Below are 25,317 nucleotides of genomic sequence, written 5' to 3' on the forward strand. Positions count from 1 at the left end.
GTGGATTTAAATTAAAATGCATTTTTACAATGAAAGTTAAATCTGGTCTTCTTGATCCTCTTCTGGTACCCTCACGGTAAAGTTTGGTGCAAAATCAGAAAAATTGGTTCATGTTGTACAGCTGTTGTTAAACTCATTTTGAAAATTCAGAATGAGCAGGTTTGAGGTGTAATTTGGCAATGGTGAGGAAGAGGAATCCCCAGGAGGGAGGGAAGGACCTGTTCTGTGTGCTCAGGAGGGATAAGGATGCATTTTTACTGTGCTGTGTTTATGTGCTAAATCACATTAACACTGCTGTAACTCAGAATCCCTGTATTGTGTATGAGAGTGCCCAGCTCACACATGCCCACTCCAAGAAATGGTCCCAATTTACACAGTGCTGATTCAGGCCATGATCTCATGCAGTAATGAGAATTTCATTTGCAAACTGTGGTTTTACAGCAGTGAGAACACTGTCAGATCTCTCCTTTGTTGCTGTAGGACATGTGAAGGCACGACATGAGCCACCTGCTATTTGCAAGGTAAAGAAGAAGTTTTATTTCTCTGACTCCACCTTTTATACTTTCCCAAAGGTGACATCGGATTGGAGAGTGAATGGGCCACCTCTCCAAAAACATTGGACAAACTATTAGTACATTAAGTTTCTCTATCCCCATAAAATAATGTAAACAATATGTTGTTTACAGAAATTGTGTGGGAAAGTTCTCCAACAGAATGTAAACTCAGAAGGCTTTAGAAAATCTTAAGAATCAGGGTGACACTCCTTTCCATGTCAGTGGCTTCTTTGCTTGTACAGACTGGGAATATGCAATTTTCAGTCCCTCACACTGGATTAAAAGCAGTGTTTTCTGTGCTTTAATCTCTGCTCAGTGACAGTTGCTGCAACAGGGAAGGTAACCTCTTTCTGGCTGTTTTTTAGGTTGTGAAATATATTTTCATGCACTGTTTCCTTTTTTCTTCCTTTGCTTTCTGAAGAGCTCCTCATCCTGTCAGGTTCATATTTCTTGCTTTCCTGGCAAATGCTGTTCTCAGTCAGAAGAATATCATGTCAAAGGGATGACAGGGGATATCTGGTGGCACTTTCCCACAGAGGTTTGAATCTGTTCTCTACAGTTCCCTCCCTGAGCCAGCGTGGGATGCACAGATGCTGAAGGAACACTGGAAGTCCATCTGAGCAGCAGAAATGCAGGCAGAGCTCCTGGCTTCTCCTCCTGCTCCTGTTTGTACCATCCTGGGACTAAACCTCCTGCTCCTGCCTCTGGGTTGATGGTACTGCTGCAAAAGCCATGATTTGTAAAGAGTATTTCTCTCTTCTGCTGAGGTCTTCCATGAATTCTCACACTGGTTTGCTGCTGGAGCTTATTTTAGGTTGTGGGTGGTTTTGTGTGGTGGAAATTAGTTTTTTTTTATTTTAATTTATGTTTTTAAAGAAGGGTTTAGTAGTCTTTGTTGTTTGGTTTTAAGGTTGTTTATTGTAAGTTATTTAAAATACTTTTTTCTTGATCTGCTGTGGTTTGCTCAGCAGGTTAGATAAAAGTACATATACTTTTAGCTTATTTTTGGTTGTTTTTTTTTTTCCTCTTTGCTTAGGATTGCTGCTATTTTTTTATATGGTACATTATGTGTTAAATGTTTATAGGTTTTTTTAAATGCTTATTATTTATATTAAATGGTGCTTTTTTACTTTAAACTAATTTGTGAGTGCCAATATTATTGAGTTTGGAGGTAAGGAAGAAGAAAAAGAGAGGATAGGACAGGCCTAAATCTTTTTATTTTAAAACTTTTGACTTTTATGTATAAAACTAAAACCCCCTGTATAGAATTTAAAACCCCCCTTTACAGTACTTAAAAATTTTTCCCTCTACTTTGTGATTATTTTTACTATGAGATTTAAACTTTTGTGACTTTTTGTTTTTCTTGTAAGGTTGGTAAATCATTCTATGGTTCAAACTGAAAATCACAGCTGTTTCCAGCTGCTTGTTAGGGTCTCAAATGCTTTGGACTTGGACTTGGAACCTCTAAAAATGTCTGAGGGACATTTTGAGTTCTGACAGTTTGCTTTTTAGGATCAGCCCCATTAAAAACCTGCATTATGTTGTTTTTAAATACCCCAGGTAAGACTGGCATGGGGAAGAATAAAGGTGTGGGTTTGGTGGGTTTTTTCTGCTTTTACTTGCTGTATGAAACTGAATTACACATTTCAGCTCATGACAGTGAGGAATATGGAGAGATATCCTGATAGGATTTCCTGAGTACCTGTAACATGGCCTGTCTCTTTCTGAAATTATCCTACTGGAGGCAGGAAATATCAGGTCTATTAGTGGAACAGCTCTCCAGCTATTAGTTTTTAGAGCTTTAAATAGTCTTATCTCAATGGATGTGTTTGCCCTGTGGCTCATCTATCACCCTAAAATGTTTTATCAGCACCTGAAAAAATCTCAATGAGAAGAATAGCCTCAGATGTTGCCCATTCAAGGGGCTTTTAGATAATTTTTTTTATAAAAAGGTCTTTTAAGATCTGGTATTATTTGCTGGCTTTTCAACCTTGTTTCATTGCTCCTGTAGCACCACTTCTATAAATACTTCTCACCAGCAAAGAAAGGAAATCACAATAGATTAAAGGAAAATCAGGTTAACAGGCAGCAATCTCTGCCCATTCAGCCTCAGACATTTGTGAAAATAAAGGATTAGGAAGAATTACTGCCAGGTACTAGCTGCAAAAAAAAAAAACAACCCAAAAACCAAAAAGCCTTTTGTGGCATCTTTGTCTTCTCTAACAGTTATTGGAGAACAGCTCTCAGTGTCAGAAGTGAGCTATATTTGAAGGGAGCAGAAGTCACAATGCTGTGAGATGTTGCATTGTTTGTAAATTTTATACTGTTTATTTGACAGATGATGAGTACCTCTTTTTTCCCTTTAAAAAAATGCTGTTTCTAGTTTGAAAACAAGTTGATGTGTGTGCTGTCTTGAGGCCTGATGGAGAGGAGATGGAGACAAGGGGTGGGACATGGAGGAGTTTTCTTTGTCTTACCCTTTTCATAGGACTTTAGAGCTTTAAGAGTAGGTGAACCTGTGCCAGATTTGGCCTCAGTCACAACAAGACATTATTTTTAGTGGAGCAAAAGCCAGAAGAGGAGAATCAAGTTTAGCAAGGTGAGTTTTTTATGCCCAGGACCTTCAGAGAACAGCTTCACTCCAGATAATAACAGTGTTAGTAACAAAAATGTTGATGCAGTGTTGTAAAAAGCTGGAAGTAGTCTTTGGTTGTAAATTTTACCATATATTTGCCACCTTATGCTCTTCACAATTAAAACTGGTGGGAAGCTTCCTTTTACCATTAAGTTTTTCCACAGAAGGAAACACATTCTGAGTTCTAAAGCAGGGAATAAAACAGTTTTCTCAGAGGAGAAAAAACAACTTTTTGAAGAGTGCACTGATAATCCTGTAAACAGCTGCTTGCTGGCTCCAGTCTGATCTTCCTTTCAGCTCTGATGTGTTTCAGTTTTTCTTTTAGCAGGAAACTGCCATTTAAAGTACCATCATGGTTGGTGCAACTGAAGAGGAATTATTTAGAAGGAGCAAAGGGACTTGGGATATGATTTCTGCAAAGCGTGTGTTGCACTTGCAGGCTCCATTTTCATGGTGGGCATTTGATTTTCAAGTGTGATAAATGCTAATTCAGCAGCATAGAGAGTTGTTATGGGACTTCAGCTCATCAGAAAGCCACAGTCACCAGTGGAGAAGGAGCAGCAATGGAAAAGATCTTGATCTGTGGACCCGAGGAAGCAGAAAATTACCTGTGCTTGCTGTCATAAATTTCATGTGTTAGACCTACCTCTAATTAAATCAGGTTGTAAATTATGTGTAAAACCTGATGGTACTTTTTAGTTCTCTCTGACAAATGTGTTGAGCTGTAGGAAATTCTGTCTCTTGGGTCCCTGCTCCTGTTTTAGCTCACTTCTGGTAATTCACCTCCTCCTGCTTGTTCATTCACCACTGAGATGTGGTGAGAGGCAGCAAAACAAATACAAGCAGCAGAGAGAAGCTTGAAAATTCCACGTTCTGGGATCACTGTCATGGTTTGAAGTTATATCTAGAGGGTGCTCTGTGTGTCTAATCTTGGTTTATCTTTTACTGCTGTTAAAATATTGGATGTATTTCCCAGCCAGCAAAGGTCCCGTGGATGGAGAGGTCTTTCTGTAAGTGGGGTTTTTTTTGTTGTTGTTTCCTTTTTCATCGTGGACAAATGATTAACAACTGAATCAATTGTGCCAGAGGTTGAGCAAGCTGTATCACACAGGCACATCTTGGGTTCAGGCTGGGGCAAAGTCATTTGGAAGGAAAAAAAAAGAAAAAAATCAGGCAGAAAAGGCAAACAGAAAGCTTTGCACAGCCTGAATCACCTCCCCTAACAGTTTGTCCTCGATGTCAAGAGGGCAGTTTATCACCGTGCTTGGTAGCTCTGGGTTTAAAAAGGACTGTCTGAAATACAATCTTTTATTTGGAGCAGATTCCTACAAGGGTTCAGTTGTGTGCCTCTCTGTGTTAAATTGTTATCATCAGGCTGCCAGGCCAGAAAGATGCCTCAGCCAGTGCTGATTTTGCAGGGATGTGGCTCCACAGCAGAATAATGTAATTTGTAAGGTAACTGTGACATATTAAGGTGTAGTCCTTGGCCAGGTAATGGCACTGAGGTTGTTGGGTTTGTTTATTATTAGTGAAAATGAATAATTTTATGTGTAGCACCCATCAGTGCCATAATGAGCAAATTAAAATGAATTTACACTTTGTATAACCAAAGCACTCAGAGATGTGTCCCAGGGTGAAAGATTGTGCTGCAAAAAGGCAGAGCTGCACGAGTCAGGCTTCTTCTCATTGTCCAGCAAGGGGAAGGGTGGGAAAACACGATGGCATTTCTCATTTTGTGCAGGAAAACACAGATTTGGAGAACTTTGCTCTCTCTAAGATGCTTGCTGTAGGCTAAGCCTGATAGGAAGATGACAGGAAAGACTCTTGTGTCTCAGGAATCAAAAAGCTGTGCCTGGAGGGAGAAGCAGCAGGATGTGAAGGCTCAACAGGCAACCAAAGAACGACTCCTCCAGGTTCTGTGTGATCTGCCTTTGAAAGCCCAGCTGAACTGATGGCCACCAGCCCATGGTAAGTTCTCAGCCCAGTCAGGACCATTTAAATGACTCAGTGCAACAGTGAGAAAACACCAAAAGATTAAATTTGATACCCTGACAGGTCCTGCTTTCATGAGCTCAAGACTTTGGGGATGTGGAGCAGAGAATCTCTGTGGCATGGCCCAGCCAGGGCTGAGGCTCTTGTCGTCCCCAGCAGCAGGAGGGACAGGAAATTACTCTCAGGGAGGTATAAGACTTTCCTTGAGGCGTGAGAAAAAGTGCTTATGCCTGGTGCCTGACCTTCCTCTGGAAGACAGACATGAAAACAGCAATAAATAAATGATTCTGCACTCTCTTCCTAGAAAGACGACTTGAGTTTACTTATCACTTCCTTCTTGCCAAGACTCAAATATGTTTCGTTTGTTGAAATATTCATTTTCCCCGTCCCTTGAAAGGAGCATCACAAATGAAGGTGCAGATTGCTGCTAGGCACAGCTTTGCTGGCCTCGGGAGAGCCGTGTGCTAACCACTGCAGCGTTTACCTTGCGAGCCTGCCAGGTGCTGGGTCAGCTGCAGTTTGCAGGGTGGCAGAGCAGCTCTGCAGCTCCTCTTTTTGTGCCTGAGCCCTGTTCAAACCCCCACAGCAGACAGGCTGGGGGTGTTGGTGGTGTGGGACCGCCGGCGGAACCTCGGAGCGATGAGCATCCAAGTGCTGCTGCTGCTCTGTGCCCTGCTGGGCACCCAGACCGATCGTGGCGTTGGGTGAGTGAGAGTTTCTGGAGCCACATGCAGGGGTGACAGGAGAAACCATCAGGATCAGCCCAGGCTGTGGTGTTGCACGGGCTGGAATTGCTGCCGTGAGCGATTTCTGCTGTCTCTAATGGAAGTCGTGTGGAAGTCGGCGTAGGGCAGCGTTTCTGAGCAATCCTGGTGATGAACTGGAGCTGACAAATGGCCACGCTCTGTTGTAACGTGGGATTGTTTGAACATGCAGCCTCCTGTGCTGGCTGCCCCACAGAGTGCTGGGCACACGGGGGGTTGTTTCCTCCCAGTGCAGAAATGCTGAGAATGTGGCTGGGAGCCGTTCCTTTCTCTGCTGGTGGAATGGATTTTGCTGTTTCGGAGAACTGCATCTTGTAATCTTTCCAATCTAACTATATTTTTGCACCGTTGTGTGAACTTTGAGCTTTGATTTCATGCCTCAGCAAGCTGATGAGGTTTTGTAATTCTCTTATTCTATGTGATTTTTAATGTGCTATAATGGGAACCCCATGCCAGGCACTAAATCATACTTAAAGCTTCAGCAGGTGCTGTTCCTTGTCGGGGTGGAAAAATTGGGAATGTCCCTGTGGTAGTTTACTTGTCAAACTGGGTATGAAAAGAAACTAATTGTCAACATTTTACTAAAGCTCCCCACTTGAAGGAGGTGCAACAAGGGAGCATTTGTCTGGGACAAGGATTTAATCAGAAATCCTGAATCCACCAAAAGAGGAGGCAGCATTTTTACTGTGGCATTGTGGAAACCTTGGAGACAGCTGCCATGTGAGGAAGTGAGAGTGGCTGGGGTGAGGAGTAAAGGCTCACACTTGGGGTTCAGCTTCATTACTGGGTTGAAAGGGATTAATGGGTTAATGACTCGTGAACTGAGAGTAGGATCTAAGACCAGTGCCTTTGGCCAGCTTGGGGGAAAAATGGGCTGCTGGGCAAAGAGAGACACTTATTCTGGTTTTGAGAAACGCTGAGTGCATGCCAGGCCTTTGGGACTGATGTTCATCGTGGAGGTATCTGACCTTGGAGCCACGGAGCAAGGGCAGCAACTGATGGTGAAGGTTTTACTGCTTGCACAGCTTGAGGGGAAGCCCAGATTGGTGGGCTGTGGATTTAGTTTCCCTTGTTGGCACTGCAGAGTGGATCAGGTTTTTGCAGAATCAGTGCCATCAGGATGACCGAAATCCAGAGGTTGCCTACAAAGCGTGATGAGTGCTAATTCTCCTTGGTGTGAGGTTTCACACAGGTGTAGGCTGAGGGGCCAGGTCCTCAGAGCTCACAGTTTCACAGCCTGAAGCTCTTGTGTTGTTGGTCACAGTGGCCAGGAGTCCCCGAGCCCCAGTGGCAGCATGGCCAGGAGCAGGCACGCCCGCTCCGTGAGTGTCCCACCACAGCCCCGTGACTGCATCCTCTCCTCCTGGTCCTCCTGGAGCAAGTGTGACCCATGCCAGAAAAAAAGGGTGAGTGTCTGTGCTCTGGGGACCTCTGAGAAACCAGGAGGTGGAACCTCCTTCGAGCCGTGTAACCTTTTGTCCATGGGGTTGGGCAAAGTGAGGGGGCTGCTGAGGAAAGCCCTGGACAGGTGAGACCATGGGTTTTGCTTTCAGGTGGCTTTTAGCTCTTCGACTCACAACCTCCAGTAATTCCAGTGCTTTCCAGGGTGCCTCACTGTCCTGAGAAGGTGCAAGGCCAGGCTTTGCAGGGACTTTCCAACACAGTCCTGTCCTTCCAGCATCGGTGCGAGGCACCTTCCCCACTAATGGTCCCCTGTGGGACCTGGAGACAGTCGGTGCCTCTCAGGATTAAGATGCTTTTTCTTGTCTGCCAGCCAGCATTTTCCACCTGAGAAACCCCATCAAATGAAAGCAATGATCCCAACAGCATGAAGAGCAAAATCCCCGTTGCTGGAGAGACCTCTGCTAACAAGTTGGAGAAGCTGTTCCCAGGCTTAAGCAGAAATAAGCAATGATGGGAGCTGGGGGGAGAGTGAAGCTTCATATCAAAGAGTTAATCTCAGAAGCTGGGGAAAAAAGGAGGGCTAACATATTGGATGGAGTAATTGACTGCTTCACAGCAGTGTTGTGGGCGGAAAAAAAAAATCCCTAATGATACAGAGGGGCAAGTAAATACACTGACAGAAAATAACAAGGGATGTCGTTACCAGCACTAATTGAAAGAGAGGAGAGGGAACTGGATCCTTCCTCGCTGCTGCAAAGTCCTGCACTGCACTGTCAGGCTCATTTAAACAAACTGTCAAAGAGAAGCAAACTTTCCTTCATCCCTCCCAGTCCTCAGCCCTTCCTCAGTAAAATTAAAACTGTCTCAGATCAGAAACCTTTGAAACGAGGCAAATTACCAGCTTCACACTTCTGCGCTGACACTCTTCTCTTTCAATATGACAGAGCGCTCTTAGATCAGTTCCCGGCGACACGAAGTTTGCTTTTCAACCAGAGGAGCGTAAAATTCACCATTTCTGTGCACTCGAGTCAATGTTTTTCACTTCATCACAGTACAGGTTTGCCCGCCTGGAACAGCCCTCTCAGTTCAGAGGAGATGCCTGCGATGGCTCTGACAGGGAGGCTGAGCAGTGTGTCACCAACACGCCGTGCAGGAGCAGGGCTCGCTGTGATGGCTTTGTGTGTGCACTCACAGGTAAGGATTTTTGGGATTTGCTGCTCAGGTGTCACTTCTGATGCCACTGTGTGGAGCTTTGTGCTTCTGCAGGAGTTTGCTGGGCCAGAGGGATGCCAGGAATTGACCTGGCTCTTCCCATGCTTGTGTTTGTGTCAGTGAGTCGATAATCCATCTTTAGAATCTCCAAATAGGAAATTGTTACCTGGTTATATCAGCAAAATCTGTAGCACAAGCTCAGCACCTGAGATGGGGCAAAGGAAAAGCCTCTGCAATCCATCTTCCAGTGTTTTGGTGTGACTGAAAACACTCAGGAATTGTGGACATGGGAAGAGAGAAAGAAAATAATACCATATACAAAGCCAGCTGAAACAGTGCTAGCATTCAGGAACACACATAATCACAGGATATGATTATATGCAGATGCTTTTATTGAGAGCTCTGGGAATCAGGGGTACAGACCCAAATCTGACTCCGACATGGCTTTCAAGCTGAACGTATTTTATATTCTGTCATTATATAACTTATATATTAATTATTAAACTTATATTGTTCTATTGTATACATTGACTTGAGTTTCTCATGATCTTTCTTAGGTCCCTGACCACAGTTTCTCATGATTATTCTTATGATTAAACAGTAATTATATTTAATTAATAAACAATCATGACATCTAACAATTATATCATTTATCATGTACTAGCTACACAGATGCAGTTCTAGCAAGGTACAAAATCTTCATGTACTTAGGGTATTTATTTTTCTTTTTGGGGCCTACTAAGCTTAATTTTCCTTTTAACCCTAAATCCCCATTATTTTAAAATCCTTTTACTATCAACAGCCTGTTTATTCTCTCAAAATGAAGAAAAAAAATCAGCAAAAACATTCTATGCTTTTTATACTTTTAATTATTGTGGGTTTTTTCCTAAGATGAGCAAGGAACTTTAAGGTTATGACCCTTTTGAGTGAAACTGAGCAGATGGACTTTGGGGATCCATGCAGATAGAGAAGATTTTTTTTTTTCCCCAGCTAGGTTTGAACCATTCATTCCAGAACTTTTCTGTTTTGCTCCTAGACTCCATGTCAGGGAGTGTGATCACAGATTGTTTTTTGGGTGATTTTCTCCTTCCATCCTAGGGAGATGCATTGCACGGAGGCTGCTCTGCAATGGGGATGACGACTGTGGGGACCAGTCAGATGAGAAAAACTGCAAAAAAGTGTTCAAGAAATGTGACCAGAAGATGGAAGAGTATTGGGGAATAGAGAACCTGGCAAAAGGGTAAGGCTGTGACTTTGGTGAGATGCTGCTGGACCTAAGGCTGGGAATGATCTACTGGGACTCCAGGCAGAGGAAAGCTGGAGCAGTTGCTGTATCCAGGAGTGAGCTGGGATCCAGGAACCTGATCCCAAGCCTGGGGGACATGGACCTGTTGGAGCAAGTCCAGAGAAATCACCAAGTTGGTCAGAGGGATGGAGCAGCTCTGCTGAGAGGAAAGGCTGAGAGAATTGGGTTGTTCAGCCTGGAGAAGGCTCTGGGGTTTCCTCGTTGCAGCCTTTCACCTGAAGGAGTGAACAAGAAGAGATGGAGAGAGGGATTTACAAGGGCCTGGAGGGACAGGACAAGGGGGAATGGCTTCCCATTGCCAGAGGACAGGGTTAGATGGGGTATTGGGAATGAATTCACTCCTGTGAGGGTGGGCAGGCCCTGGACAGGGTGCCCAGAGAAGCTGTGGCTGCCCCTGGATCCCTGGAATTGCTCAAGGCCAGGTTGGGCTTGGAGCAACCCAGGATGGTGTAAAGGGGGTGGGACTAATTTACATTTAAAGATCCCTCCTAACCCAAATCATTAATCCTTGGGCTTTGTTTTCTTACAACCTGTATTGGTTTCATGGGGAGGGGGAAATGTGTTCAAATTCTTTTGATTTCTTCCACGACATTGAGAGGTGGTGGGATTTTTGTGCTTTGTGTGAGAGGGGTAGGGTAAACCTGCATATTAGCAGCTCTGTGGGGATTAAAATCTAAGTCTGAATTGATTCAGTTTTTGCAGACTAAGATTGTGACAACATTCTATAAGATCAGACTGTGTGAAAAGACTTTTTTTTTTCTTACTCTGCAGGGAAAAAATTGCTTTTTACATTAAAAAAAAAAAGAAAAAGGAAAATCATATTGCAAGGAAAAAATATAATTTTCTCATTATTCTCTGGAGATATGGCTTCTGCACATGTCATTGCTATTGCTTTGTACTTCTGAGTTTAATCAAAATTAAAAATAATGTTGGACAATTATAGGAACATGCTTCTCATCTCTTTGAAGCCACGATTGCTCAGTAATTTGCTTTTAGTGGACTTTCCTTTTTTTCCAGATTGTTCTAAAATTGGAGTTAAATTTTTTACAGCTTCAGTGTCATTATTATGCAAGCCTCTCTCCCCAAAATCAGGAGAGACAGATCCAACAGAGTCCTGGAGTGCTGATAGTTTTTTGTGGGGTTTTTTGGATGAAGTTTCACCCCACCAGCAGCAAGGGGAAAAGCAAGTGATGGGGTTTAATCTCCTCATCTCCACAAACTGCAGTGCTGCATCTTTCTTAGAGCAGACAGGTTAAGGTTTCTGTCCATCCTCCACTGAAATCAAAGGAAAACTCCCTGTGCTTTCAAGGATCAGTTGTGCTCTTGCTTGAGTACCTCTTTTCTTGTTCCCCCACAATTTTTACTGTTATCTGCTGACCCCTGGTTCACCCTTGGCCAACCTGGCAAAGATTTTGGCTGATAAACCAGAATGAAGAAGTGGCAATTAAAAATCAGTCTAATGGATGGCATGGATTGGCAAACCTGTCTTTGAAGGTTCTGATGGATGCTGTGGATATTTGGGGGTGCTCAGGCTGAGCAGCCTGGTGAGGTGGGGATTTGGCTGATCCAGTTTGTTCTGCTTTTCCTGGAGAGTTCCAGTAAAGGCCACAAAGCTGCCAGTGCTGGTGGCAGTAACACTGGTGTCTGGGGGATGAAAATTGACATTTCTATTCATCAAGTGTCAAAATTCAACTCTGTCTTTTGCTTTCTCGTTAGTCAGGTCCTTCTGCAGCACCTGGGTTGGTTGGACAGTGAAAGAGGCCAAGCTTTCTTTTGGGGTTTCAAAATAAAGTGTGAAACAAAGAGCCAAATAAAACAATATTTTGCTTTTCTCAGACAAGACATTCAGTTTTTAGCTCTGAATTGTATGGATTTTATGGTATCATAAAATATTGCTGTTCTGCTTCGCCTACAGGTTGAATATCTTCACAAACAGCTTGGAGGGGTTGGTCCTTGATCACAGGTACTATGCTGGGGGGTGTTCTCCCCATTACATCACAGACACGAGGTTCAGGAAGCCCTACAACGTGGAAAGCTACACACCAGAGGTGCGTGCCAGATGTGCCTGCAAATAAACCTCCACACACTTCTTCCAATGGATTTAGTGCCCAAAGCTTCATTGCTGAATCATTTGGTAAAAAAAAAATCACAAAATTCTTGACACCCAATGGGATCAGGCTGATTTTTACCCTTTTTACAACATCCTCATACCCCATGCACTCCATGATGTTGTACACACCACATGCTTTGTGTGAAAACTTGTTCCTGTCACGCATCAAAACTGGATTTCAAATATCGTATACTTGACCTTAGTCCTTCTGTTATCATGATGTTTTTGAATGCTGCCCACTAGGAAACCTTTTCATTTTAGAATTTGTACTTTAATTGATGCCTGTGTTTAAGATTTCACCTTCTTTGCATAAGATTGACATATTAAGTGAAAGCCTGAGGACCTTGCAGTATGGAGGAGATAGGAGCTTTCCTGCTGCTGTAAATCAAGTATTCTTGAAGTACCTGTGTTAATAATAATAGTGCTTTGCAATTATACAAGGCTTTTCATCTTCAAAGTGCAAGCATTAATTCACAAGTATATTTGTGTCTACATTCCTTCCCCACGCTTCAGGTGTACAATCACTGTGCAGGAAATTAGATGTGTTGTTTTTCCTTTCTGTTTAGACCAAAGGCAAATATGAATTTACAATGACTGAATATGACTCCTACTCAAATTATGAAAGCAGTGTCCTGAAGGCAAAAGCTTCGCAGACAAGCTTCAGCGTTGGTATAAAAATACCAAAAGTGTTTGAACTTGGTTACAATTCAAATGACATGAGGTTCAAGAAGTTCATGCAGAGGATGAAAAGATTTTCTTCAAGTGTAAGCACTGCTCACTTAATTCCCTGCTAATGTGTTCCCTGTGTGTGTGTGTGTGTTGTGTGTGTTGGTTTGAGGCTCCTCCTTAGGTCAGCAGCCAGGACTGGGATAAACCAAATCCTTTCCCCAACAAAGTCTTGACTACCCCCACGACGCCTTCCTTTGTGTTTGCAGCATCCAGGAGCTTTTCCATTCAGCTCTCAGCCAGGATCTGGGCTGCTTGGCCTTTGAAATAAGCCACAGCTGGTTGGAGAGGACTCAGTGATGCTTGAGGGTCCCTTCCAGCTGTGGATGTTCTTTGATTCTCAGTGTGGTCTGTCCACTGCCCTGCTGGACATCCACCTTTGAATGCCTGTAGTGAAAAATTGAAATTGAAAAGCCTGTTCAACTTGAATCTGTAACTCCTATGACTGCCAACATTGGTTTTCTCTTTTTTCATCTGCTGTTGCCATAAACAAAGATAGTTCATATCAGTGGTGCAATACTATCACCAATCTATGTCTCCTTTCAGTATAAAGTGTACTCAGGAATGGCAAAGTATTCCTTGCATTTGCTTCCTGCAAACTGGAATTTCTCACAACAAGATCAGAGGCTGATGAGAAGCATTTGCAACAGATATCCATAAATAAAACAAATATTAAGTCCTGATCTTATTTTTTAAGCTGCAGTGCTCTATACTGATCCCTCCCTGATGTGCTTATCCTGCTGGCCCAGACAACTGAACGTTAAATCCTTTGAACATAATGGAAGACATTTTCTGTTCCAGACATTGATGCCAGAAAGGGGAGAGAAAAAGATTCCTATCTACATACATATCTACACAGAGTCATAAATATGTGTGTGTATGTGTGAGAGAGTGTTTGTGTTTTCTTCTTTCCATTTTGAAAAGGGCATAGTCTGTGAAATATGAATACGGCTCAGCCAGAGAATCATGATTCCTGTACAAATCATGATTTCAGATGTCAGAACTTCTTGGGAGGGAGTTTGTGAGAGATGAAGTTTTGTTAGGGGTAAAGCAGTCCTGCAGGATGCTGAGGTGTCCTTGCATTCTGGATGTGCCACATCAGAACCTGGACCCTGCCTTTTCCTGTGTCCCAGTCATGGCCTGACTCTCAGGAACTTTTATTACTACAAGTTTTACTTTTGCAAAAAACAGGAGATTTTTTTTTTTTAAGAAATGAAAAATAGAAGATTTCCAGTAATAAGATTTCCAGTTGGAAACTGTGAAATGAATCAATCCCGACCTGCGCTGATGGTTTAACTGCAAATAACAAATTCCCACTGTCATGACAATGACATCCCTCCCTCCTCCTGGGCTCTGCTGCCTTTCCTGCAGTCCAGCAAGTTCATCCACGCCCGTGCTGAGCTGGCTGTTGGTGTTTACAAGCTGAAGCCCCGGGGTCTGATGCTGCATCACGAGTTCCTGCGGCGGCTCCGGCAGCTCCCTGTCGACTACAGCTACGGGGAGTACCGGGAGCTCCTCAGGGATTTTGGGACACACTTCATCAAGGAGGCCACCGTGGGAGGCATCTATGAATACACCTTGGTCATGAACAGCGAGGAGCTCCGCAAGGCAGGTACGCGCCTCCCATGGTGGGGAAGGAGCTTTGGGGACAGATTTTGGGTGGGAAAACCTCTGCACAGGCACACGGGTGGCTCAGGTCTGAGAGGGAGATGATGGGAGAAGGAGTCAACAGCACCTCAGAGAAATCCTGCAGGAAACGTGGGAGTTGAGGCTGGCAGTGAATGAAGAGGTTTTCAAAGCATGCTCAGCATCGTGGGCTGGATTTAGTTCACAAAGAAAGGCCCTGTGGCAAGCGTTTGAGACAACACGTTTTAGAGGCTGACAAGATGTTGAGATGAATGAGAATCGTGGATCTTAACACTTCTGTTAGCTTTGAAAACCTTCACCCAAGTTCTTTTTCCACTGCCTTTCAAATGGCAGTTGTGGAACACCTTTAGCCTCGAGAGCTTTTCCAGCATGTAGGAAACAGTAAATAATTTGCTGGGTGACTCTTGTGCCTGACATTGCTCCTGCTCTTTGGCTCTGGCTCCCTTTGTTGTGAGGAATGATGATTGTTGTGTAGGACAGAGCGAGCAGTGTGACATTAATCAATAGCTGCACTCTCAATTATTTATTCATTGGCAGGGGAGTGAGGAACTGCCTCTGCTGTCTGTTTGCAGAGGCATTTACTGGGCTCTGCTTTGTGCAATACTCTGCTTGTTTGTTCTTCTGCTGTGTGGGAAGTTCCTTACCCTGGAGTCAGAGAGAGGGACAGAATTTAGATTCACATTTCAGGTATTCAAATTTTAACAGAGTTCCCCAATTTCTCAACTGTTGCTGCGGGCCCATCACAAGCCACGTTTGTTTAAACTGAACTGTATTATTTGCTTCAAAATGCTCAGTATCTGCTGACCCAGGGCAGGATTCTGCAGCAATAACAATATTTTCACACTAGTCCTGACCTGGGCTGTAAGTCCTCAGCAGGGTTTTGTAGGTCCAGTCTGAGAATTCAGGTTTTTCCCTTCAAATCCCTCATTATATTTGTACTGTCTGTGCTGGAACTGAAGTTTTATTTTGCAGATCTGGTATCCCACCCTGAGTGACATGGTTGGTACTTGCTCTGCTCTCACACAGAATCCAATCTGCCACATCTTAGAGTCATGGAATCCTTTAGGTTGGAAAAGCTCTCTAAGCTCAGGGAGTCCAGCTCTTAACCCAGCAGTGCCAAGGCCAGCACTAAACCATGTCCCCAAGTGCCACATCCACGTGTCCCATGAGTCCCTCTGGGGTTGGTGACTCCATCCTTGCCCTGGGGAACTTCTTCTAGGGTTTGATCACTCTTTCAGTGAAGAAATGTTTCCTGATAGCCAATCTAAATTTCCATGTGGCACTTAAGGCTCTTTTGGAAGCAGAGAATCGGAGATGTGAGCTGGTAAAAGGAGGAAAATCTATTTAATCTGGTCCTCTTTAAAAACCTGGAGCCCGTGGAGGGGGAGGAGTGGTGGGCAGTCTGTGCTTAGACATCCACTGCTTTCCTGCCCACTGCAGCTCTGCTTAACCCAGTACAGCATTTACTCTTCCAGCATTTACCTTGCATTTCTACTTGGCTTCTGAGTTCTGTGAAACATAGAGATTTCATTTCATATAATTCTGTTAAGTATCAAAAAAACCCCAATATTATTCTTCTTCATCATATCTTGTCTTGTAGATATCATATCATATCTAAAGCAAAAATATTTATCAGCTCTCATTTTCTGTGTACATGTACATAAAACATGAAACAATTGTACTAAAAGCTTACAATTTTTATGTATTTAAGGTTATTCTCTGAGCGACGTCCAGAAATGTGCACAGAAGGGCTTTAACGTTGCTGTGAACTTTGGTAAATTTTCTGTGGGGCTTGGAGTAGATTCAGCTGGCTGTAAAGCCCTTTTGAAAGAGATTGGAGGTAAGCACAAAACACTTCTGCCATTTCATTTTTTTGTCATAGTGAAAGGAAGGTTTTGTCATCTTGCCTGTCTGAAATGTTTCCCCACTCCCTCACAGCCACTTTTGGGTCTGCTGGCTAAGCCCAGCCAGGTTTAACAGAGGGGGAAATACCTCAGAGCTCAGGGTTTTTCCCAAGATTTTCTATGTAAATATCTGTTAGCATCCCAAGGAGCTGATCAACCATCACTCACCTGGCCAGCTCTGTGTTAATTATCACCTCTCAGCAGGGCACTTGCATCCTGATGGGGAGAACAGGGAGGTGATGGTGTTGTGGGAGCCTCAGGGGGTGTGCACGGGTGGAAGGTGCACCTGGAAATACATGGAGGAGAACAGGGAATATTCCTGGTGGTGAGGAGCATCGGGCTGTGGAAGAAACCTCAAACCACGGGGAAGGTGTTGGAACCCTGGCCTGGCTCAGGGCTCCGTGTGGTGGAAAAATCCCTCCTCCAACCCGAGCTTCCAAAGAAAACTCAGCAGTCTCTGTTGTTCAGTCTCAAGGCAGTTTATTGCAAGTTATCTAAAAGATTTTCTTCTCAGGCTGCTGTGGTTTGCTCACAGCTCAGGCAGAGGCACACACACACCCTGACATCCTCTCTGACTCCCGACTGCTGCTTCTCTCCCCGCCCAGGGCTGCTGCTGTCTTTTATATGGTACATTACATGTTACATGGTTAAAATTTCTCCCCAATGCCTATTACCTATATTAAATGGTGCTTTTCTACTCTAAACCAATCCATGAGTGCCAACATCATCAAGAACATGGAGGCAAGGAAGAAGAAAGAGGAGGAACAGGACCGGCCTAAATTCCTCCATCTTAAAACTTCTGACCCCCATGTACAAAGTAAAACCCCCCTGTACAGGCACTAAAACCCCCCTGTACAATACTAAAAAAATTCTTCCCTCTACTTTGTAACTACTTCTACTATAATATCTAAAATTTAGTGACTTCTTGTTCTTCCTGCAAGGTTGGTAACTCATTCCATGGCTCAAACCCAAAATCACAGCTGTTTGCAGCTGCCTGCCAGGGTCTCAAATGCTTCTGACCTGGGCCTGGAACCTCCAACAATGTCTGAGGGACATTTTGAGTTCTGACAGGAAGGAATTTAGGGAAGGGATGTGGGTGCAGGATGGGGAATTCCTGCAAGGGAGCAGGAGGACACACTGTGCAGGAAAGCAGGTGAGCAGCACCTTTTCCTTTGTCCTCTGGGTGGGATGGGTCGTGCATGGGAGGGTTTTTGCTGTCAGCTGATAACTGCAGCCCACAAAGACCCAGCTTGGGCAGAGCTGGGCACTTCCCTGAGTGCATTTTTGCAGACAGCACTGCCAGGAAGCAGTTTGTGGAGGATTTCCTGGTGCTGGTCCGTGGAGGGGCGAGTGAAGACATCACCACGCTGGCCCACAAGGACCTGCCCACGGCCCAGCTGATGCAGCTGTGGGGAGATGCTGTGCAGTACAACCCTGAGATCATAAAGCTGAAGGTACTGCACCCTTCCACTTCCTGCAGCCCCAGCTGAGCTCCTTGGAAAACTCTGTGTTTAAATAATTTACATTTATAATAATTTAAATTTTTATTTAGATATTTTAATATTATTTAAAATTATTTTACATTTTATGAAAATTTAAAATAATTTTATTTATTTTAAATAATCTAAATTTAGGATTTAGAGGGGAAAATAAACCAGGAATAACAGACCTTATTGTGTGGCTTCTGTAAGTGAATATTCAGAAATGCAAAGGCGGGATGCTTTAAAGGGACTGTGGTTGGAAATACACAAAGTAAACAGCTTTAACCCTTTAACTTGGCTGTGCAGATGGCATTTCTTGCTGCCTGCCAGGCAGATCAAATGATCCACCTTCTGTTTTACCAATGTATAACTTACCAAAAATTATATCTGGCATCATGCATTTTATAAATATTTCTATTTTCCTTGATGTTTATCAATTTCTGTGAGCGCCAGTGACCATTCTTTCAGGTGGTTCACTGTACATGCCTGGGTGTTTGTGCAGCTTAGCTGAACCTTAAAAATAGGAGTTAGTCTTTGAAGAGTCAAGGATTTTTGATCCCTGGAGAGTTTTAGAAATGCAAAAAAACAAGCAGAAGAGTGTAGCAATTCTACCTCATCATCTTTAGTGTCAAAATGAGTGAATAGTACAAAGGTGCAAGGGAACATCCTTTTAAACAGGAGTTTGGACTGGTAGAGGTGGAAGTTGATTTATAGTTTTTTTCATTGTAAAATTAATTTTAGGCAAATATCTTTACATTTGTAAAAGGGGGGTGTTTCTCAAGAAAGAGGTGAATTCCAAAAAGGTGAATGAAGCAAAAATCAATAATTTGGAAATACAGCCAGTGCCCATCTGGACTTGCTGCAGCCCCTGGTGTGCTGTGGATTGACCTTCCAGAAGTGCACTGGGAGGTTTCAGGGCAGCAGACAAGAGAAATGCAGACCTCTGCACCAAATCCCCCACCCAGAAAAACCTCCCATGAGGAACTGAGGTGTTCTTTGTCTTGCCTGGCATCACTGACCAGGCTGCCCAGTGAAAAACCTCAGGCGGATGTAATTTGGATTTGGTATCTTCATTTCCATACCAATATCCCTGTGGGGCTGGAAGATCAAAAGTACCAGTGGAGTGTGACTAAATGTCAGCCCAAGAATGCTTAGTTAGGGAAAACTAAAGCAAATCAGTTCATAAATCATCTGCTGGAGGGACTTGGCAGGTCACTCTTAGTGTATTTCCTCATTTGTATGGTCTGAATTCAAAAAGCAAAGTATGGATCACAGATAATTGATGAAGAGTGGATGTACAGCAGCAGGAAATGAGGATTTTTTTTTTTTAATTGGAACATTCTTTAGTTCTTATAGTTTGAGCCTGTGATAGGAGGAGGGTGAGATTTATGCTTCCTGTGTGTGGCCTGCATGGCAGCATCTCTGCAGTGAGGATGGGAATTTGGGATGGATCCTCAGATGGAATTGTCATCCCACAGGCAGTAATGGGGGGCTGTCACTACTGAAACCCCACTTTAACTTTCCCTTGTTCTCAGGAGGAAAATAAATGAGTGAGCCAAAGTCTCCTTGGTCCTGCACGTTCACTGTGCTGTGCACACTCTTGTCTTCTCTCCCCAGATGGAGACCAAATCCTCTCCCTTCTGGAAGGCAATTAAACACTTATCTGGGCTCCATAAGGATAAAAAACAGCCTTGAATTGCAGGAGTGGTGAAGGTGGAAGTGCTGATGTGAATCCCTGTGACTGGTGCCTCTGGCTGTGCTGGGGGGCTGTAGGAGGAGATTTTTCTGGATGGTTTTTAGGGGGCATTTTTAAAATAATACTAAGAACTCACTCAGAAAATGTAAGTTTTGGAAAATCTGATCTAAAAATGTCTGTACCAGAAAAATGGATGAGAAAGGATTTAATGAAACTTCTGTGCAACTTAGGCTGTTTCTTACCCAACAGGTTAGATGCTGTATTTTGTTACCCAAAAAATGTTGTTTCTCCTCTGGTGTTGAAAACCAAGGGGAGCATCCCTGGGAGTATTCCTGACATCGTGGCCTCATTTTTCACAAGGTTTTAGCAAATAGCAATGGGAAATGTGGCACAGCCTCCATTTCCCTCACCAGCTGTGCCACTGCTGAGCCTTGAGATGTTCATGGCATTTTGAGCTTGGGAATTAATGTGGTTTCTCCCCTCCCCATAGGCAGAGCCGCTGTATGAGCTGGTGACTCCCTCTGACTTGGCTGATTCCATGAAAATCAAGGAGAATCTGCGCCGGGCTCTGGATGAGTTCCAGCTGGAGAGCAGCTCCTGTCGCTGTGCTCCGTGCCACGGGAATGGCACCCCCTTCCTCAGAGGTACAGGGCTCCTGCTCCTCTTTCCTGCCCTCCTGACTGAATTCACAGAACCACAAGGTTGGAAGAGACCTTCAAGATCATCAATCCAGTCCCAACGCCTCAACTAAACCCTGGCACCCAGTGCCACATCCAGGCTTTGCTTAAAAACATCCTGGGGTGGTGACTCCACCACCTCCCCAGCCAGGCCATTCCAGAACTTGATCTTGAATAAGATCAAGAATCTCGGAATTTATTCCAACGTTTATTTCCCTTGGCACAGCTTGAGACTGTGACCTCTCATTCTGTCAGTGCTGCCTGGTGAAAGGGACCCAACCCCACCTGGCTCCAACCACCTTTCAGGGAGCTGTAGAGTGATAAGGAAATTAGTTGGGAAATTGTGGGGAGCAAGTTGCTCTTTAGTTTTTCCTGTCATTTCTTTACCAGGGAATTACTCTGTGTTTTTAAAGTTGCTGTGTTTGTAGAGTCCTGGTAAGTAAAGACAGTAAAGTCAAGGGATGTGTCTTTCTCATAGGAGTGACCATTATCTGTAGTTTTACAGAAGAATTTGTTACTTCCCGGTTATGCATTTAAAAAAATATTCCTTGACATATTTAAGTCTCCTCCTTTTGCTTTTAAGATTTCTTCCATCCTCCTGGAGAAGTGACTATTGTCTCAGCATTAATTAGTGTTTGTAAAAGGGTTTTGAAGACGAAAAGCACCATGTAAGTGCTAAGCACAGTGATCACCACCACCACCTTCCCCTGTTTCTGATAGAAGCTGTCCTCCTCTGTAAGCAGGCTGTGATTTTAAAAATTAAGGGGAAAAATAAATTGAATGAAAACCACTCTGCCTAAACAAGAGACATATGATGTGATGAGAGCTTCCAACAAAAGGACCATTTTGTCAAGTGCCTAATTCCAATCTGCATCTGCAAAAGTCCTGATGAGAATTGTTATCATCAAATTGTATCTAATGTAGAAATGATCACTTCAGGTACCAGCAGCTGATTGTGGCACTTCAAGCATTTGTCTCGTGGTGACCTTTGTTTAAATAACTTTGTAGGAGCTGAGTCCAGGTTAGTATTTCATTTAGGATCTTCTCAGCTAAGGTTTTAAATGACCATATATTTTCCTAAGTGGGAACTCTTCTCCAGGTTCCTGACATGGGATGCACGTCCCTGAGCAGCCAGAGCAGGGATATTGGGCTTTTCCTCTGCCACAAAGCCAAGTGAGGATATTCCTGTCCTGGTTGCTCCTTCTTGATGCTGCAGTTTGTTCTTTATCAGCTTTACCCTGAGCTCTCTCCACCTGCAGTGCTGTGCCCAGGTCTGAAACCCAAATGTTAAAAGGACACGGAGCTGCTGGAGTGAGTCCAGAGGAGGGCACAGGGTAGGCAGGATTAGATGAGATGTTGGGAAGAAATTCCTGGCTGTGAAGGTGCTCAGGCCCTGGCACAGGTGCCCAGGGGAGCTGTGGCTGCCCCTGGATCCCTGGCAGTGCCCAAGGCCAGGCTGGGCAGGGCTGAGAGCAGCCTGGGACAGTGGAAAGTGTCCCTGCCAACGGCAGGGGATGGGATGAGCTTTAGGGTCCGTCCCAGCCCAAACCATTCCAGGATTCTGTGATCTCTCTTGGAGAAGAGCAGGAGGACTCTGTGGTCCCCTGGCTTGTGGGATTGCAGCAGTGAGTCTGAGGTTGATCTGCAGGGCAGGAACAAATGTCTGGGGAGGTGAGAGGGGGGTGCAGGGCAGTCACAGCTCCCCTGTTTATTGGTATTGATCCCTTCAGCACTGGAGAAAAATGATGACATTTCACCCACTGCCCCTTCCTCCCAGAAGATGAAGTGCTGGGAGCAGTGGATGCCTGCTGGGAAACGTGGCTCCAGGTGTGTAATTGCCACCTCTGTGCTTGCTTTCAGGAACAGAGTGTGAGTGCTTGTGTCCCCTGGGCTACAGCGGCGCCGCCTGCGAGACCAGCAGGAGGAAAGGTGAGGGACACCCAGGAGAACCCCAGCTCTGTTAGGGGTGTCCAGGGCTGGCACTGATGGATGGGTGTCAGAACCCCGGCCTGGCTCAGGGCTCCGTGTGGTGGAAAAATCCCTCCTCCAACCCGAGCTTCCAAAGAAAACTCAGCAGTCTCTTTTTGTTCAGTCTCAAGGCAGTTTATTGCAAGTTATCTAAAAGATTTTCTTCTGGAGCTGCTGTGGTTTGCTCACAGCTCAGGCAGAGGCACACACACACCCTGACATCCTCTCTGACCCCGACTGCTGCTTCTCTCCCTGCCCAGGGCTGCTGCTCTCTTTTATATGATCTATTACGTGATACATGTTTAAAATTTCTCCCCAATGCCTATTACCTATATTAAATGGTGCTTTTCTACTCTAAACCAATCCATGAGTGCCAACATCATCAAGAACATGGAGGCAAGGAAGAAGAAAGAGGAGGAACAGGACCAGCCTACATTCCTCCATCTTAAACCCTCTGACCCCCATGTACAAAACTAAAATCCCCCTGTACAGGTGTTAAACCCCCTTGTACAATACAAAAAAATTCTTCCCTCTACTTTATAGCTACTTCTACTATAATATCTAAACTTTTGTGATTCCTTGTTCCACCTTCAAAGTTGGTAAATCATTCCATAGCTCAAACCCAAAATCCCAGCTGTTTCCAGCTGCCTGCCAGGGTCTCAAATGCTTCTGACCTGGACCCAGAACCTCCAAAAATGTCTGAGGGACATTTTGAGTTCCAACAGATGGGGACTGATGCCAGCCCTGGCTGTGCCCAGCCTCCCCAGCCCAGTCCCCAGCTGGTGTCCCCTGCAATGGGGACAGATGTGTTTTCCCTGCCCTCTTCTGAATTTCTCTGCCCTCTTGAGGAGGTGAGTTTATTTTTGCATGTGCATGCCTTGCAGTTTATCAAAATAGGAATTCCTGCCTAGTTCACAATCCTTGGAAAGCCTCAGGCCTCCTCCTTAGGAAACAGCTCTGTTTCCTAAGTTTTTCCCTTTATAAAACCAGCATGTTGCAAACTGTTCTTCCCCAGATATGCTACCGTGCTTTTTAATCTTAAAATCTTGTTATGTTGTCTTGAAGCATTTATTAATGCTTCTTGGTCATTTTATGTCTCCGCTGTCTCCTGACTGATGTTCTTAACTCCTTCTAGTTTGGGATCATCTATGAATTTAATCATTTTGTTTACTTCTTCCAGCTCATTAATTTAGATGCTAAATAATACCAGATCCCAGGCACCCAGAGCTCTGGCACCAACCCACAATTTGATGCACTGCATTTATCACTGGCTTTGTTTACAGCCTTACCCAGTACTCATTCTGCATGGCTGTGTCCAAACTGAGCCAGGCTGAAATGCACTTTAAGCCAAGATTTCACTTTTTGGGTATTCAATTTTTGGGTATTTCTTAGGCAGTCCATGGAGCCTTGAAGGGTGGAGTCACTGCCACCTTACTTCAGTCTGTTTTTCACACTCATAGTCACATCCAGCCCTCCCAAAGCTCACATCCATCCATTTGTCAACACTGTAACTTCATTTCTCACTCCTTTTATGTGTCACCTCCGTGATTCTCAGTATTTTGAATTTATGTCACTCACATGCACAGGGTCCAGAAGAATCAGTGTAATAGGAAAAGCAATGGAGGGAAAGCTGAATAGTCAAGCTGTTGTTCATTGAAGTGCTAACACTGCCCCTACCACCTCGAAATGTGGCTGAGACAAGTTTAGTTGTTTCCCATCGAGGCTTGGACTAAGACAAAGAGAGAAACATCCTTCAAGCAAATATAAAGCTAATTGCCCTTTTTCCCCATCTTTCATGTCTACCTGAAGTGTAGTTAAAACAAACACCAGAGATGCTGAACAGAGAATTAACACCTCTGAAACAATCCCTCATTGTTGATGACTCCAGTGTATTGTTAGTGATGTGGACAGGGGCAGAGCTGTTTGTTCAGATACAATTCATGGCAGCTGACAGCTCTTCCCATGGAAAGAGCTGCTTGTTTCTGAAGGTCCTTTCCAGCTTTGTTGTTGCTTCTTTTCCAGATGCTGCTGTTAATGGGAACTGGGGGTGCTGGGCCAGCTGGTCCCCGTGCTCAGGAGGTCAGAGGACAAGAAGGCGCCAGTGCAACAACCCTGCCCCACAGAGTGGTGGCTCCTCGTGCCCAGGGCCAGCCTCGGAGGCAGTTCCTTGCTAGAAGGAATCAGTGGGGATCACACAAAGCTGATGGGCACACTGCTTGGGAAGACATCACCTTGTCAGCGTTCCAGACCACACATAATCACAGGATATGATTATCTGCAGGTGCTTTTATTGAGAGCTCTGGGAGTCAGGGGTACAAACCAAATCTGACTCCCACATGGCTTTCGAGCTGAACATATTTTATATTCTATTGTTATATAACTTACATATTAATTATTAAACATATTGTTCTATTGTATACATTGACATGCGTTTCTCGTGATCTTTCTTAGGCCCCTGACCACAGTTTCTCATGACTATTCTTACGATTAAACAGTAATTATATTTCATTTAATTACTAAACAATCATCACATCTAACAATTATAGCATTTATCATGTATTAGCTACACAGCTGCAGTTCTAGTAAGGTACAAAGTCTTCCTGTACTCAGGGTATTTATTTTCTTTTCAGGGCCTACTAAGCTTAATTTTCCTTTTAACCCTAAATCCCCATGATTTTAAACCCTTTTACCATCAATCTCACTGGCTATCTGAGTTGGCTTCGCTCTGCCCATGGGTCTCATCCAAATCAGAAACATTTCAGGAGACACTGGGAGCTGGGAGGGTGTTAGGAACCACACCTTTGGATGTGCAGTTGTCCCATGGGATTGAATGAGCTTACTGACCTCAATATTCTGCCTTTTCCCTGTCTTTATTGCAACGGGCTACATGAGACAAGCTTTATCTCTGCCTGTTTTTGGTAGCTGCATGATTTCAAATTGCACTGTCTTGTTGTTGAAGGTCCCTTTGAGATAAGAAGAGACACTTTGATCTCCTGTGCAGCAGGATGTGCACTGATGCACAGCTTCTGTGACGGCAGCTGTGTCGTGTGGAGCAAAATCCAGCACATTAAAGCCTAAATCTCAATGAGCACAACAGTATCTAACGTGACATTTAGAGCCACTGTGCCTCACTACTCTGCTTTCCCAATTTATTGTACTGTTCCCACCCCTGCCACGGGCAGAGGCACCTTCCACTATCCCAGGTTGCTCCAAGCTCTGTCCAGCCTGGCCCTGGACACTG

General features: G+C 44.2%; 1 protein-coding gene across 1 annotated transcript; it reads left to right on the forward strand.

The window, feature by feature from the left end:
* Positions 1–17: 17 nt before the first annotated feature.
* On the forward strand, positions 18–24,493 carry C8B (complement C8 beta chain). The gene is made up of 12 exons (XM_021542134.4): positions 18–5,885; positions 7,210–7,351; positions 8,402–8,543; positions 9,660–9,801; positions 11,783–11,915; positions 12,544–12,741; positions 14,075–14,315; positions 16,062–16,190; positions 17,545–17,708; positions 19,922–20,075; positions 21,969–22,037; positions 24,099–24,493. The coding sequence occupies exons 1-12, from the start codon at positions 5,821–5,823 to the stop codon at positions 24,248–24,250; spliced, it is 1,731 nt and encodes a 576-aa protein (XP_021397809.3). The 5' UTR covers positions 18–5,820; the 3' UTR covers positions 24,251–24,493.
* The last annotated feature ends 824 nt before the right edge of the window (positions 24,494–25,317 follow it).

This window comes from Lonchura striata, chromosome 8 (genome assembly GCF_050655825.1).
Source record: "Lonchura striata isolate lonStrDom1 chromosome 8, ASM5065582v1, whole genome shotgun sequence".
In the NCBI taxonomy this organism is placed as follows: Eukaryota; Metazoa; Chordata; class Aves; order Passeriformes; family Estrildidae; genus Lonchura; species Lonchura striata.